This window comes from Oryzias melastigma, linkage group LG11 (assembly GCF_002922805.2).
Source record: "Oryzias melastigma strain HK-1 linkage group LG11, ASM292280v2, whole genome shotgun sequence".
Lineage (NCBI taxonomy): Eukaryota > Metazoa > Chordata > Actinopteri > Beloniformes > Adrianichthyidae > Oryzias > Oryzias melastigma.
In genome coordinates, this window is record NC_050522.1 from 23,822,697 (window position 1) to 23,838,752 (window position 16,056).

Consider the following 16,056-nt stretch of genomic DNA (forward strand, 5'->3'; position numbering starts at 1 on the left):
GGGAAGCTAGAAAGCAAGTGTGCTAGTTTGCTAACGAGTCCTCATTTCCGTTTCCGGTGTAAACAAAGAGACCTCCGGAGTCCTTCAAAATAAGGGACTCTAATTGAAACGTCAAATATACCTTTTTGTGAGTTTTATTATTATTATTTATTTTGTCTATTTTATTTATTTTTGTGTTCAGTGGCAACAAAATACATTTTTGTTTTCTTTCTCAGAATAAAATAAATATTTATTTAAGGAAGGGGCATTGCATATTAATAAAAAATAAAATCAGATGTAAAAATACCAGATTTTAGCCACAGGCTAATTTCCATTTGCAGTTCCAAAGAGGTCAATGTGGACATAAGAAATGAAGAGGCTGATCAGGAGGACTGTGGAGTTGACTGAAACTCTTAACTTGTAAACTTCGGAATCACAGTGTGTTTCTTTCAGAGTTCATCCAGAGAGATCGTATCACCATAACTAAAGGTTATGCTCTTCAGATAATGTTAAAAGGTCATGCTTGTGGGAATCTTACAGAAAATAGTTTTTCCATAAATGTATTTTAAATTTGAAGTATCAGAGAAGAATCTGGTTAAAATCAAGAGACGTTTTTAATCGTTATTAAAGTTTTCAAATTTTGCTGAAAGGAAACTAATCATTTTGGATGAAAAATGGATATTAGATTTCAAAAAGCAAAGAGCTTTTACATGTAAAAGACAGAGGTAGACTTTTACAAGAAATTCAGTAGCTTACAAGTGGTCAGTTACTCAAAAAAAGAAGCATTAGAAACAAGACAGGTGAATTATGTATAATCAGTTTTAAAAGAACCACATTACCTGAAAGCATGACCACATCTAATGAGATTTAAAGAGCAGTTAGTTCTATTTCTACTCAGAATATGCAAATACTGAAAATGTATAACTAGAAAAAAAAGGTTTACGCTCAAGAGGAGAAATTCCTGATTGTATTATTATTTGTTTATTTATTTTTGCAAGACAGGGGGAAATAAAGAACACGCAGAAAAAAATATCAATTGTGGGAAGATGCTAAGTAATTAACAGGATTCAAAAAAGAAAAAAACAAACAGAAAATGTCACTGCTGAAATAGTTTGAACTACACACTTCATCTGTTGCTCCTTAACTTAATTGCTAATTTATTACCTGGGGGCATCATTGGCTGAAATGCTTCCAAAAAAGCACCTAAAATGAACCTGCTAAAAAAGAAATGCCTTTTATTTTAATTTTCTTGAATTTTGTTCGATATAAATTTAAAATGTAATATTAAAGTTTATAATTACATTATTATAATCTTTCCCTGTTTTCTTGCTGGGATTACTGTACTGAGGAAACTCTGACACTGCCGTTTACATCCACCAGAGGGAGTATTTCAGCTTTTGGAAGGTGACGCGCAGACCAAGAAGAAGAAGAAGAAAGGATGGGAGCTGTGTTTTCGTCTTTGCAATTATCCGAGCACTAAAATAAGAGCAAAAAATGCGCACTATTCAGCTTTTGCGCGTGTCGATATACGAGCGGATGAACGCCGCCGCTGAAGCAATTTTACAGCAACTGCAGAAAGACGAAAAAGCAGCCAAACTGCGGCCGCTGAGAGCTCTGCTGTATGAGCGGCTAACGGCAGCCGCGGAGGAAATCGTCGGTCTGTTGCAGAAAACGGTGTCGGATTATGAAGACAGAGTTCAGCTGTCGGAGGAGGAGAACTCCCGCCAAAGGGAGATTTTAGATGCAGTCTTAAAACCCGAGGTCAGATTGCACAGACTTGATCAAAAGCCGCTGTTTTCACACGGAGGACCGACAGCCAATGGAGCGTCTCAGACTTCCGCTCAGCTTCAGATTAAAAGCACGACCAGCGACAGTGAGGAGAATAAAAATGAACAAAAGGCTGCAAGCAGTGGTGGGTAGAATTACCTCAACGTGTTCCCAACTCCGATCATTTTTTAAAAATCTGTTTTCAAATGTGCTCTTTTAATTATGATCATGATGTTTAGAGCCAAAGTTAAAAAAATAAAAAAAACTTGTGTCCACATGGTTTCTGCAAAGCAGCAGGATTTCATTATAATGATGCAGAGCCAACCCAACCCCTATTACCGTCCCCATAATTGGGATCTGTTTGTTTACATTTCGCCATCTAGCTTACAGCCCCTCACAGCTCCAATATTATCAATGCCACAAAAATGGCGAACAGTGTTGCAGCTATCCAACCGTACAGTTTGGAGACAGATGTTATTTCAGACAAGGAAAACGTAGATGCATGTGGATCTAGTCGTCTAGTGAATGCATTAGAGTGGAGCAGGAGGCGTATTTTCCACGTCTCGAATACAACCTTCTTGACAAAACATTTTTTCGTCTGCTCCTGATTCACAAAAAAAAAATATTTGAATTAGAGCTGCCACAAATGAATATTTTAATAGTCGACTAATCACAGATTATTTTTTCTGATTAGTCGACTAATCAGGTCATGCGCAAACTGGGTGTAAGCTACATATCTTAACTATCATTAGCTTAAAACTAACTAAAAATTAGAAATATAACATTATCTGTGATAATGCTAGTGTGAATGCTGTAAGCTGAATTTGGTCGCTGAAGATGCTAATGCTGATAGATGAAGATGCTGAAATTGATAGCTAAAATTGCTGAAGCTAAAAGCCAGCTAAAATATTAGCTAAATGCCAAATTAGCCTAAAAAACTGAAAAAGCCCAAGTTAGCCAAAACAGCTAGCTTGCAAATGAAACATTAGCTAAACTTCAAAATAGCCTAAAAAACAAAAAAGCCTAAATTAGCCAAAATAGCTAGCATGTAGCTTAAAAATTAGCTAAATTCAACTGGAAAAATACAAAATTAGCTAGAATAGCAAGCAGGCTGTTGAAATATTAGCTAAACTCCAAATGATCCTGAAATAAAAAAAATAAAAAATTAGCCAAAATAGCCTAAAAAACAAGCAAAAACAAAGTCTAAATTAGCCAAGATAGCTTGCATGTAGCTGAAATATTAGCTAAACTCCAAAACAGCCTAAAAACCTTAATAAATGCCAAAATAGTCCAAAAAGCTAACATAATTACATTATAAATTTCCACCTTACTACACTCTGACTCCATATAATATAAAGTAACTTATAAAGTAATTTGAATAAAGACATACTCTTCAATCTTTTATTTGTTTGTGTATATAAATACGTTCTTAAGTAAGTAATTAAACTTTATTTGTAGAGCATAGAGACAGCCAAAAGGGCTTCACAAAATAAAACAGTGAAGGACACAAAAAATAACTAGAACTATATTGATTAACTAAAAAAAAAGCAGCATCTTCAGCTGTTCTTAAAGTCCCCCTGTGGCAAAAAGAGACAAAAGTTCTCAGTAGTGTTTTAATTATAATTATGAAGTTTTTAACTAAAATCCCATAACCTAAATGTCTTAAAAAGTCCTTTGTTTTCAAAATTTCCTCTGAGGGGGAGTGGCTTTTGAAGATGAGAAAAAAATGTCTAAACTCAAAATTGAATTGAATTGAGTGGATCAAAAGAATAGAAAAAATTGAATTGATTCTGAAAATGATTATTGATACTCAGCCCTACTTATAATGGCTCAATCATAATTAAAAGACCACCTAGAACGCTTTAGCAATAGATAGAAAATAAGAAGGATTGAAGCTTTAATCATTTTTAGATCTCACAAATGAACAAAATATAAAAAAAAAACCTGTAATGTAACTGATCCACATTAATTCAATGTCTAATTTGTATTTCAGATGTCTCTTACCCCATCATTCTGGTGGAAACAGACCACCAATCTGTCCTGAGCCGGTCCAACTCCGAAAACAACACTTCCTGTCCGTCCTCGCCTCTTTCTACCTCCATGTCTTACCACGCGCCCATCTCCTCATGCAGCGATGAAGAGTTTGACAGCCGCCAGGAAGCTCAAAGTCACAAATCTACACCTGATCCAAAAAGGAAAAGAGGCCGGCCTCGCCTTACGAAACCCGCGGTCCAAACCAAACGCAAGCGCTCGGGTCCATCTCAGACGTTCAACTGTTTTGTTTGTGGACAAACTCTGCAGGGCAAAGGTTTCCTGCTAAAACACGTCCTGAGTGTCTGCGCCGGCCCCCCAGACAACCGCTGCGGCTTCTGCGGCGAGTTTTTAGACTCGTCCGACAGCCTGGCGGCTCACCTGGAGGTTCATCGGAAAAGCAGCAAGACCTGCTCCTTCTGCGGGAAGACCTTCAACTCCATCCTGGCGCAGGAGCTGCACGTTCGCCTGCACACTGGAGAAAAGCCCTACAGCTGCCCTGTGTGTGGCAAAAAGTTCACCCAGAAGGGCAACCTGACGTCTCACCTGCACGTGCACAACGCGGAGAAACCCTTCAAGTGTAAGGAGTGTCCCCGCGCCTTCTGTCACCTGACGTCGCTGGAGCGCCACGTGAAGGAGCACAGCCAGGACGCGGTGCACGCCTGCACCGTCTGCAGCCAGGAGTTCGGTAACCTGTCCGCCCTGCGGAAGCACATGGCGGGACACAAGACAGACGGGGCCCAAAAGTCCAAGAGGTGTCGCAGCGCCGCGCCGTCGTACTGCTGCAAAGTCTGCAACCATTCCTTCGACCGGAAGATCCTCCTGGAGAAGCACGCCGAGACGCACCTGCTGGATCCGGACTGCTGCTGCGCCATCTGTGGGTACCAGTACGAGTCCACCGAGAGTCTCATCGTTCACGTGCAGACTCACCGCGACGCCCGCAGCACCTGCGACACCTGCGGGAAGTCCTTCCCCGGCTACTCCGCCCTGCTGATGCACTCCCGGGTCCACACCGGGGAGAAGCCGTTCACCTGCAGCTTCTGCGGCAAGTCCTTCAACCAGACCGGCAACCTGAAGACGCACTTGAAGATCCACACGGGCGAGCGCGCCTTCTCCTGCAGCATCTGCGGCAAGGGCTTCACCCAGAAGCAGACGCTGGACACGCACATCCGCTTCCACAACAAGGAGCGCCGCTTCCTGTGCCAGGTGTGCGGCAAGGGCTTCATGCAGGAGGTGGACCTGAAGCGGCACATCCTGATCCACACCGGGGAGAAGCCGTACGTCTGCAGCGTGTGCGGCAAGAGTTTCCAGGCCAGACGGTCGCTCAACGGGCACCTGAAAGGCCACACGGCTCAGGGTCTGAACGCAGAAAACAGCAGCGATTCCCTGAGTTTTGACCACTTACACCCAGGATATCTTCAGCTGTAGTTATTTTCTACATCAGTTCATCATTCAGTCATTTTTTTTCAACTGAATTATCCTCCAGGTGCAAATCCCAGAGCAAAAATCATTTGATAGCTAATAATAAAAACGTATATTTCTGCATTTTTGACGTAAAAAAACGTCAATTTTATTACTAGTTTTCATCAATGTCGTTACATCTAAAGTGTAACACTACAGATGGTGTGTTATTGTAGTAATCCTACAAAAATGTAAAGCATTATGAGTCCGGTTATACTCTCAACATGCTAAAAATTAAGTAAAATTATCATTAAAAAATAATAAAATTAAGCAATTTTCCTCATTTATGTGAGTTAGTGCTGCCACAAACGATTTTTTTAATAGTCGATGAATCAGCGATTATTTTTTTCCGATTAGTCGCCTAATCTGGTCATGCACAAACTGGATGTGAAGCACACGTCTTAACCATCATTAGCTTAAACTAACTAAAAACTAGATATAGTTTGAATGCTGTAAGCTGAATTTAGCCACTAAATATGCTAGGTGGTGATAGCTGAAGATGCTGAAATTGATGGCTAGAAACACTAAAGCTGAAAGCCAGCTAAAATATTAGCTAAATACCAAATTAGCCTAAAAAACTGAAAAAAGCCTGTTAGCCAAAACAGCTAGCTTACAAATGAAACATTAGCTAAGCTTCAAAATAGCCCAACAAACAAAAACGCTTAAAAATTTACCAAAATAGCTAGCATGAAACTAAAACATTAGCTAAATTCCAAATTAACCTAAAAAAAAGCTGGAAAAAAGCCTAAATTAGCCAAAATAGCTAGCATGTAGCTGAGATATTAGCTAAACTCAAAATAGCCTAAAAAATCTTAATAAATGCCAAAACAGTCCAAAAAGCTAGCATGATGCCATTATAACTTTACTACACTCTGACTCCATATTATATAAAGTAACAACCAATCGAATATTAAATTAGTTGTCGATTTATTTAATAGTCGATTATTCAACTAATCGTGGCAGCCTTAATATGAGTTAAAATACGGTTTAACGGAGTGGTCTGCAACCTGCAGCTTCAGAGCCTCATGTGGGTCTTTTACCCTTCTAGTGTGGCTCTCTGGTTAAAGAAAAATAACAATTTTAGTTTTTAAAAACTAAAGGTACTGAGCTAAAAAAATTTAGACATCAGATTTTTTTGTGCGCCGTGTGCCCCAGAAAATCAATTGGAAGTCAGAAAGTACAACCAGAATTAAGGCGAACTGGATAATTAGATGGATTGACTATTTTTTAACAATATTTAAGTGCGCTTTATGGGTTGAGAAATACAGTGAAAGTCACAATTGGCTCAGGTGTCTTTTATTTTGAAAGGAAATAATGTGAACATCTGCCAAAATGTATAAACTGTTTCATATTTTGAAAAAAAAAAAGTATTTTCTTTTTAGATTTATGCTTTATTCATACAAAAGAAGTGATTTTTTTATGGATTTTATTATGGGAGCATTGACATAAATACAAATTTGTTTAATTTTTTTAAAGGATTAAGGGAGCCTTTGTTGCTTCTGCTGGGTTTTGGTCCATCTAAAATTGACCTGAGTGGAGCTGTAAGAGTTGAAGGTTGCAGATCCCCGGTGTAACCCATAGAACTTAATAATATTGTTTACTTTCATTAAAGTGAAAGCCCAATTTTAGCAGCATCTGTCAGCATTAGTCAGTTTTTCCTAAAGTTAGGGCTGCCTAAAAGGAAAAATGAAACAATACAAATTGAAACAAAATGAGTTCAAACTATTATAGTTTAGTTTCCACAGGAACGTTAGTCCAGATGAGTAAAATATATAGCTTAAAGTGACAAATTACAATAAAAAATCATGACTTTTTGTTATCTAATTGTACTTTAACAGTAAAATGTTGGACTGATGATGTAAAACTAAATTATTGTGTCAGAATTCCCTCTCTATTATCAATATCTGATATAAGTAGTGAGGAAATTACGACAAAAGCAAAGTTACTGGACATGTAATGGGTGATAAATTACCCATAATTCATCAGTTGTTACTTACACTACTTTGTTACAGTGAAAAAACCTGTTACGAATGACTTTATTCATATCACACTGAATGTCAACATCTTCATGTTTCTTGACTAAAAGGCAGATTTATCTGCTTGTTGTTAATGTGAACTCAGTAAAGCAGTTCTATAATGTACTGTCGTTCTTTTAAGCAAAAACTGCTCCTCTGATGTTTTTTTTTTAATTAAAATTTTGATGAAAATTACAATTTTGCTTCCATTTATTTTGGATATTTCACAAAATATGGTACAAAACTGGCATTCTAAAACAACAGCACTTTTGTTTCCCTTTTAATCCTGTTGTCTCAGCTTCACGTCGTTCACACGTTTAGCTTCAGTTTCAGAGCAGATTTCCATCCAAACACTTTTTTTAAATTTATATTAAAGCAGTTTTTTAACAAGAAGATAACACCCTTTTAAAAATTCACACAAAACGAATGAGGTTCAGTTATATCCAACAGGATTACTTTATGTCAGTCGTTTTTGATGTTAGAAAAACTATTGTTTCTGCTAGAAAAACACATTTACTGAAGAGTTAATGAATCTAAATTTAGTTTTGCATCAGTGACTGACCTAAAATAGATCTGTTTTTGTTTCATAGACCTAGAATGTTATTTATTTGGGGATTTGAGGTAATTTTCCTTTTTCAAGGACCATTTTTATCAATAAAAATTATTATACTTTTTTAAATTAAAAGTAAATTTTAGATAGAATGTGTATTCTTGGTGGTATTTTAGATTTCTTTTAGATATTTTCGATAACTTCAATAAAAACAAAATGTTTTATTTAAAAATTTGTGTTTCTTTGTAGTGTCTTTTCACAATAAAATCCACAACTCCTTTTAAAATGCTTTAACACATTTTTTCAATTTATTTAAAAAAAGATTCACATATATAATTCCTTTACATATTAGATATTTTACAAAGCTTAAAATGGGAAATAAATAAAAAAATTATTTTCTTCCAAAATATATTGTTTATGTTTTTTTATTTCTTATTTCCTCGTGTAATTGTTTCAATTGTTCAAAATCTTTTAACAATTATTTATTTTAACACTATTGTTCTAATCTTTGTATTATGGGGTCATTTTATTTTAATTTGTAAAAATAATAGAAAAATAAAATATAATATTATGAGGAAAATAAAAACAAATACAGAATGCAAAGAAAACGAGGCAAAGGGGGGATTACAGCTACAAAAATTAACACATTTTACCAAAATATAACATATAACATTCAGCTTTGGGGTTAGGAATTTCAGAAATAATCGAGAAGTGTGACTATTTCTTTGATTAAAAAATAAAAAGTGGTTTACTTTTTATAGCTTCACAAGATTCTTGTCTTATATGAAGTATTTGAATTGTGTATAAAAGGTGTTTTATAAGCACCAGTTTGCCTGTAAATGACTAAAAATAACATTTTATAGGAGGTAACCGCTAAAAAAAACAAATAAATAAATAGAACAGTTAAGAAAATACAGATTTTTTTGTACCATTCCTCTTATTTTTATTGTGAATTTTTTCAAAAATGCAAAACAGTAAACCAAGTGTAAAAATCCAAGCATTTTCTTTAAGCAAATCAAAGAATAAACAGTTTAACAATATCTTATGACAAAATAATAAACGTAACATAAACAATGCAGTGAAATAGAAAAGGAAATTAAAATAAGGGTCTGCTAATTAGAAATAAACGTTTTTGATTACTTCCGTTTATATATTTCTAAATAGTTCTATAAAGGCCAGACGTACGGAAGAGGATTAGAGCCACTAAAAAAAAAAAGCCCATGAAAAATTCTGACTTTAATCTCAGAATTCTGACTTTTTTTCTCATAATTCTGACTTTAAAGTCAAGAAAAAAGTCTGAGAAAAAAGTCAGAATTCTGAGATTAAAGTCAGAATTTTTCATGGGCTTTTTTCTTTTTTTCAGTGGCCCTAATCCTCTTCCGTACAGACGTATTTTGAATATGATTCTTTAAAAAAAATGTAGTTAGGAGACTTTACCTGACCATTTTCTCATAATATTTTAAGTATTTGTGGGAAGTCTTGGTGGGTGCTTTTATTGTGAAGTCGCAGTCCCTGGCAGCCTCAGCTGTCTACTTCCGGTCGGGCCGACATTCATTCCTGTGTTCTCCTCTGGCCGCAGCTTATGTTGATGTTTTGGTTCCCTCCTCGCAGCCGCCATGTTACAGCTTCACATGCTACGGCTGTTCGTGGAACAGCGGCTCTCTGCCGTCACCGACGACATTTTCCGCCGCTTTGCGGCCGTCATCACCGAATACGAGCGCGAAGTTCTGCGGCTGAAGCTGGAGCTTAGCAAACAGCAGTCGCAGCCGAAGGCGCGCGGGCAGCCGGGGGACGCGGCGGGCCACCGACCGCAGGAGGAGCGGCGGGAACCGCTCGAGGAACAAAACGGCGAGCAGCCAGGTGAGATAATTCATTTAAAAAATAAATTTAAAAAATACTCAAGTTTTTCAGCAGGTGAGGTGTTTGTCCGCTAGGTGTCGCTGCGGCCATTTGATGTAATTGTACTACAGAAAACCGGTTAATTCATTACTTTTCATAAAAAAACACATTTTTTATGGGATTTTTAAGTGATTTATTTTTTTAATTTGGACAATAAAAATATACGAAATGATCACAAGTTATTCTGTTTTTTAGAAAGACCCCACACAATACTAATGCTGTATTTAAAAACACAGTTTGCACAAACTTATTACATAAAAGCACAAAAAAGAAAATTGGTTTTATTTTATACTGTAGCAGAAAAAAACACACATTGTAGTTTGTTGATACTTAAATATTTATTATTTTATTTTTTAAATTAATTTGAAGAATTTATAACATTTCCAGGATTTAAAAAGTAATCATAAAAACTGTTTTGTTTTTTTAAATAAAGTTTTACACTTCAAATGTCCAATGCGTTCCCCATCCTTCCTGCAGGTCATTGAGGTCATTCTCTTTCATGGTCACATGTTTTTGTCACTTCAATGTACCTGTAAACATCAAAGGAGTGGATGGTCACACCTGGATTGTGACTGATACCTGATAGGTCAACAGATGAGACTCTATCCAGCTGCTTGTTCTCCTACTTTTTATGTTTTAGGCCCGTAATTAATGTACTTTGTTGTGTGAAAAGTGCTTTATAAATAAAGTTTAATTCAATTTAATTTGCCGACACAGGAAGTGAGTTAACTTCCTCCCTAACTGACTTCCAAAATGTTTTTTCAAACCATTTTTACATTGAATTTTGTTCATGGATTTCAAAAATGTTTTTAAAGATTATGCATTGGGGAAAACATACATTCTTTCTTCCAAAAGCAATACTTTTTTACCACATAAACTAGAATCAATGTTCCTTTTTTTCCACATTGTGATGACATCATTCTCCTGGATCTTCTAAATGGAGACTGAATAATTTGATTAAAGAAATACTCAGAAATGCAAATTTAAGCTTCATTTTCTTAATATTTGTCCTCCATCATCAGGAAAATCTCACAAAAACATGTTAAAAACCCAATTTTCATCTGAATGAGTCTTTATTTAGTGCTCTCTTAAGTCTCGCTGAGCAAAAAACATCTGGATTTAGTTTGGGCGCATACATTTAACCTCTATCAGTTCCCTTAAACCGAGACTCTGCTGACCACAGCTATGTCAACCATAGATAACAACAACAAAAAAGAAGAAAAAAACATTTCCAAATGTTTTTCTGCTCAGGTTTGAAAAAATGTGAAGGATTTTTAAGTGCCTTCAAACCATGTTCTAGAGCTCTTTGATTCTGTATATGTGATGTTTGTGAGCTTTAATTAAACACTCAAGGTTTTACTTGGCAATGTTTAATAATTAATTATGAGACATGTGCATATTATTATTGTTTTAGCACATGTAGCTAGAATTTTTGAAAAAATAATGAATAAAAAAGGCACAACAAACATAATTAAAGGAACAAATTGAAATTTTGTCACAATCACATGTCGTCATGCTTTAGGATTGTTGGTGCATCTCTATTTATTTAAGCTGCAAAACTCCTGAGGAGATCAAGACAGTGTGGCAGGAAAAAAAAATCTAATTTAATCATTTTTTTAAACTTTTGAGTACATTTTTTGTAGTGTTTGGGTGAGTAAATGTCAGTGATCAGTCTAAAGTATTCTTTCAAAATGGCCTACATTTTTAAAATAATATTCAAGCTATTGCATCTGCAGAAATGTCTTGATTTTACATTTTTATGTGACTAAATAAAAAAAAAAATCAGTGTTTAAAGTGTTGTTCCGAATTTTAACCAGCAGGGGGCGACATCAGATTGAATAAGGTTTGTTTAAATGTCAATTTTCCTGTTTTTGTTGCTCAAATTGTTCTCAAAAGCCACTTTAAAAAGAACTTTACCTTAAAAACCTTTAAACTTTTAGACTGTTTTACTTCATAAAACTAACTTTTGATGCTATTTAAGGTTTTCAACAGATTCATTTCACATTTATTTTTCATTTAGTCCTCACAAAGGTCTCAAATACCTTTGATTTCTGTGTCCAACAGGTGTTGTGGACGATTTCCCCACAGAAGAAAAACCCCAGGTGAAGGCCTGGAGCTTCTCGCCGCAGCTTAAGCTGGAAGAAGGAGCGTCTCCAGGACGAGAGGATGCGGAAATCGACTTCCAGTCGGCTGTCGGTCAAGTTTCTGCCATCAAGCAAGAAGTCGACGACGACGACATGTTGATGGAGATGAACCCCAACCTGGAAGGTCAGTAAACGAGTCAAAGAGCTCGTTAATGTGAAATTAGTTCAAATATCTCCTATTGAGTTCGTACGATTTTCAGCAGAGGGGACTTCTGTTAGAAGTTAAGCAAAAGAAACTGTAGTGTTTGAGATTTTCTCCTTCTATATTTTTTAATTTTGTACCAAAACCAACTTATATGAGTGCAGATTTAGGATTTATTTTCCATAGCAGCAGCTCTACTCTTGAAAATAGAACCTGAACTCTTCAGTACTTAACATTTAGAAGTCTTTTTTGAGTATTTTTTTGTAACTTTCTTGCAATCATCTCTTATAATTTAACTCTAAAACAGTTTTTGTGTTCTTTTTTGTGCTTTTACACAGTAATACCACAATTAACTTGAATACATACAAAAAACCCCACTATTCTAATATTACATTTAGATATTTATTTTTGCAACAACTGAGAAAATATTGTTTTTAGATTTTATAGCAAATATTAAAAATACATAGATACAATTAAAATGTAAATATCCCCTAATGAATCAAAAAATGTCACTTCATGCACTTCTGTATTCACTACAGGAGCTTTTACACAGACAGATGTGCCACTATTTAGCTTTATTCTCAAATCTACTGTATCTACTGTTCCTGCATTACTGAATTTCAACATGACGGTTGATTAAATGGAGATTTAAGGAATTTTGCAGCGTTATACGTCACTGAAAATTGTCCACGTAGTTAACAAGCATTAAGGAAGTTAAAATAAACTATTTAAATTTCTGTCTCGCTCCTGCAGGCGATTCTTTCTTAGCAGAAGACGACGACCAGGTGAGGCCAAACTTCAGCCTTCACGTGCTCCCGGAGGAGGACAGAGCTCTGGGCTCTGAGGACGCCGAGCTCTCGCTGAATCCCGACTGGCATATTAAGAGAATAGATGAGGACGGAAGCCCCGCCTTCAACCGGAACCACTCCTACGGACACGACGACTCTCTTTTGGATTCTTCAGAGACTTTGTCCAGGCCTCCCGACCACAGACTGAACTCTAACGGCGAGCTAGATTTATCCAGTGACGGCGATGTGCTGGATTGTGACCCCTCCGCCCTGGCGTCCCAGACCCGACCCGTGGTCCGAAAGATCCCGTTCACCTGCAGCAGCTGCGGCCGGGAGTTCAGCTCCAAGACGAGTCTGAGGAAACACGTCAGGAGGTACAACGGGAAGGACCAGGACCAGCTGCCGTGCAGCCTCCAGAGGCAGAAGGCGCCTTACCAGAGGTCCTCCACGCGCTTCAGCTGCAAAGTGTGCGGCAGCTCCTTCTACACGCAGGGCATCCTGCTGCGGCACGCCGAAAGCCACTGCAAGGAGCCCGACAGCCTCTGCGGGGTCTGCGGGGAGCACCTGCAGTCTGCGCAGACGCTCACCGAGCACCTGCAGTCCCACAAAGAACTGGGCATCACCTGCGACGTCTGCGGGAAGAAATGGAGCTCCATGAAGAGGATGGAGATCCACAAGCGCATCCACACCGGGGAGAAGCCGTACCGCTGCGGCTTCTGCAGCCTGGACTTCAGCCGCAGGGAGAGTCTGGTCAGACACTTGAAGCTGCACAGCGGGGAGCAACCGCACCGCTGTGGGCTCTGCCGGAAGAGCTTCACCCGCCGGGAGTACCTGATCCAGCACCTGGACCTCATTCACAAAATGGTCAAGTAGATCTGAAGGAGGAATTTGGAGCTCGGCTCTTTAATAAAAGCTGTTTTTGTGAAGCTGCGTTCACACCGACCGGCGACACGTGTTCAGGCGCCCGCTATTGCAAGTTTAACCGGGTCAAACTTTTAACATTCGGAAACTTGGATTTGCTATTGACCGGTGCTGTCGAGCGAGTAAAAAAAAAGAATTATTTTCGATTAAAAAATTAATTTTTCTATCAAATTGATTTAAAAAATCGATTAAATAAGAGTCAAACGGTGAGAGGAGCAGGGGGCGGGGCTGCTTGCTGAATCAAATCCATTAAAAAAATAATAATAATAAATTAATTGTTATTGATATCAATATCCTAGGTAATTTTTTTGACAATATTCAGATTTTGAACAAAAACAAGTCGGAGAGAAAATGTTTTCTTCATTTTTATCGACTAAAATGTTTAAATTCTAAAGTGTTAACTCAGAAGTGTAACATGTGAGCACAAAACACATTAACAGTATGATAAACAGACTCTTATGTCTGCTGTAGTGTCGGGTGATGTTGAAATATATCGTATATCACGATATAAGTTCTTTTATATCACAATAACGATATATATCACAATAAAGTATATTCTCAGTTATTCTCTGAAAAAAAATTGACAAAAATTTACATTTCTCTGACTTAATTTTTTTTAAGTAACTGAATCGTCACAAATCAGAAAAAAAATAATATATTATCATATAGAATGTACCTAGCAAAACATGATTGAGATTAATCACAATACAAAATTATAATTAATCTGATTATTTTTTTTTTTTTAATTGATTGACGGCACTAAAAGAACGAAAGAAAGATGGTGACAAACGGCCATAAGAAACAAACATAGTTTCTGCACTTTGAATGGTCTGGGTGAATACTCGGTTCTGATTGGCTGCAGGGTGTGCCTAAAAAAAAGAGGAAGTCCCGGTCACATAGCCCAGCGCTAGCTTCTTTTAAACAAACTTTTGCTTCATACAAAAACAAGCAATAAGAGGTGAACTTTCTCTCTGAACTGGTCAGCATTTATATCGTTTTTCTTTGTTTATGCCGCTTCCGGCTCAGTGATGCATTATCATGTTGCCGTGACAACGGGCCGCACCACGTATGAAATCTCGAATCTAAAAAATCCCAAAAAATAACGAGTAAAGTACCAAAAATTACTGAAGTGACCATGTTATAAGTAGGATAATGCCCGACAAGGTGCACATTATCAGAAATTAATGCACGCCATGAAAGCCTGAACAGTCTTCCTGTTCACGTTAACGTGGATGGAAGTGGCAAAAGTTTGAAAGTGGATAATTGAGGAGAAATTAACAATTTATAGTTCGTTTCTGACCGGAATTCTATCATCTTAAATCGGAATAGAGCTGTAAAAAAAAAAAAAAAGTTTGAAGCAAATTTTTACACTGTTTCGACATTTCCCTCAGCTGTAGAACATGCGCTAGTAGCATGTAGCGACAGTCCAGTGTGAACACCAATCACCAAATACGGGTTCTTGAACGCGTGTCACATGACCGGTGTGTCCGAAGCTTCTCAAAACAACAATAATAGACATCAAATTCTCATTATAGCTCTACTAAATTTAAGATTATTTGATTGTAATCTAGAAAGAAGTGTTAAAATTGACAGTTTGATGCATTTTAAACGTTTAAATTATCAACCCATCATTATACGTGTATTTATGGAAACCCGCAGATCCAACTTCCCTCTGGTTGTACATTTTAAGAAAAACCTTCAAATTCTTGTTCTTATCAAAACCTAGATATCTGCCAAAGTACAATCCCTGTGTGTAATCTCTGCAGGTCATAGGTCACTCTGCTTTTTCTTAAGAATCTTTGCTTGTAAAACTCATTATTTTAAGTGCCTGAATGCACTGTTTGCTGGATGGACTTGCATCTTCGCCTTGAATGAACACATGTAAGAAATTAAACCTTAAAATTGTCTTTTTCTCTGACTTTCATGAGTAAAAATGTTTGTAGGAACCAACTAATGTAAATTATTTAATAATATTTAATAAAAATGTCTGAATTTGTTATTAGTTTAAAAAAACACTTCAGATTGATGCTTAAATCTTCACATATTTGGAGAAGAAGGATGTTTATCTTTTAATTTAAGGTGTGTTATAATGGACTTTTGGCTGACACAAAACATGAAGTATGAAAAATGTTTATTCAGTCGAACTTTATAAAAGATTTTTAAATAAAGCTGTCGAGCAAATATGGAAATCAAATATTTTTTTTATCTTTTTTTCAGCTTTTGGTTATTTTGTGTGAATTCACAAAATGACATCAGTGAAAATTTTTCCTCCCTGTAGTTCATCATCCTTCCACTAGGGGCAGTAGAAGCAGTTTTGCTTCTAATTTTAAAATGAGGTCTTATTAAGATTATTATAAGA

General features: G+C 36.7%; 2 protein-coding genes across 3 annotated transcripts; both read left to right on the forward strand.

Moving 5' to 3' along the window:
• Positions 1-1,366: 1,366 nt before the first annotated feature.
• Positions 1,367-5,322, forward strand: LOC112162391 (gastrula zinc finger protein XlCGF57.1). Its single transcript, XM_024298206.2, has 2 exons — positions 1,367-1,891; positions 3,740-5,322. Exons 1-2 carry the CDS (start codon positions 1,474-1,476, stop codon positions 5,203-5,205), a joined length of 1,884 nt encoding a protein of 627 aa, XP_024153974.1. The 5' UTR covers positions 1,367-1,473; the 3' UTR covers positions 5,206-5,322.
• A 3,848-nt stretch (positions 5,323-9,170) lies between these two features.
• Positions 9,171-15,694, forward strand: LOC112162678 (zinc finger protein 391). 2 transcript variants are annotated; one of them, XM_024298545.2, is made up of 3 exons: positions 9,171-9,663; positions 11,764-11,970; positions 12,742-15,694. In XM_024298545.2, exons 1-3 carry the CDS (start codon positions 9,420-9,422, stop codon positions 13,647-13,649), a joined length of 1,359 nt encoding a protein of 452 aa, XP_024154313.1. In that variant the 5' UTR covers positions 9,171-9,419; the 3' UTR covers positions 13,650-15,694. The 2 variants fall into 2 exon arrangements, with proteins under 2 accessions (XP_024154313.1, XP_024154314.1); XM_024298546.2 differs by having other exon boundaries at positions 11,767-11,970.
• The last annotated feature ends 362 nt before the right edge of the window (positions 15,695-16,056 follow it).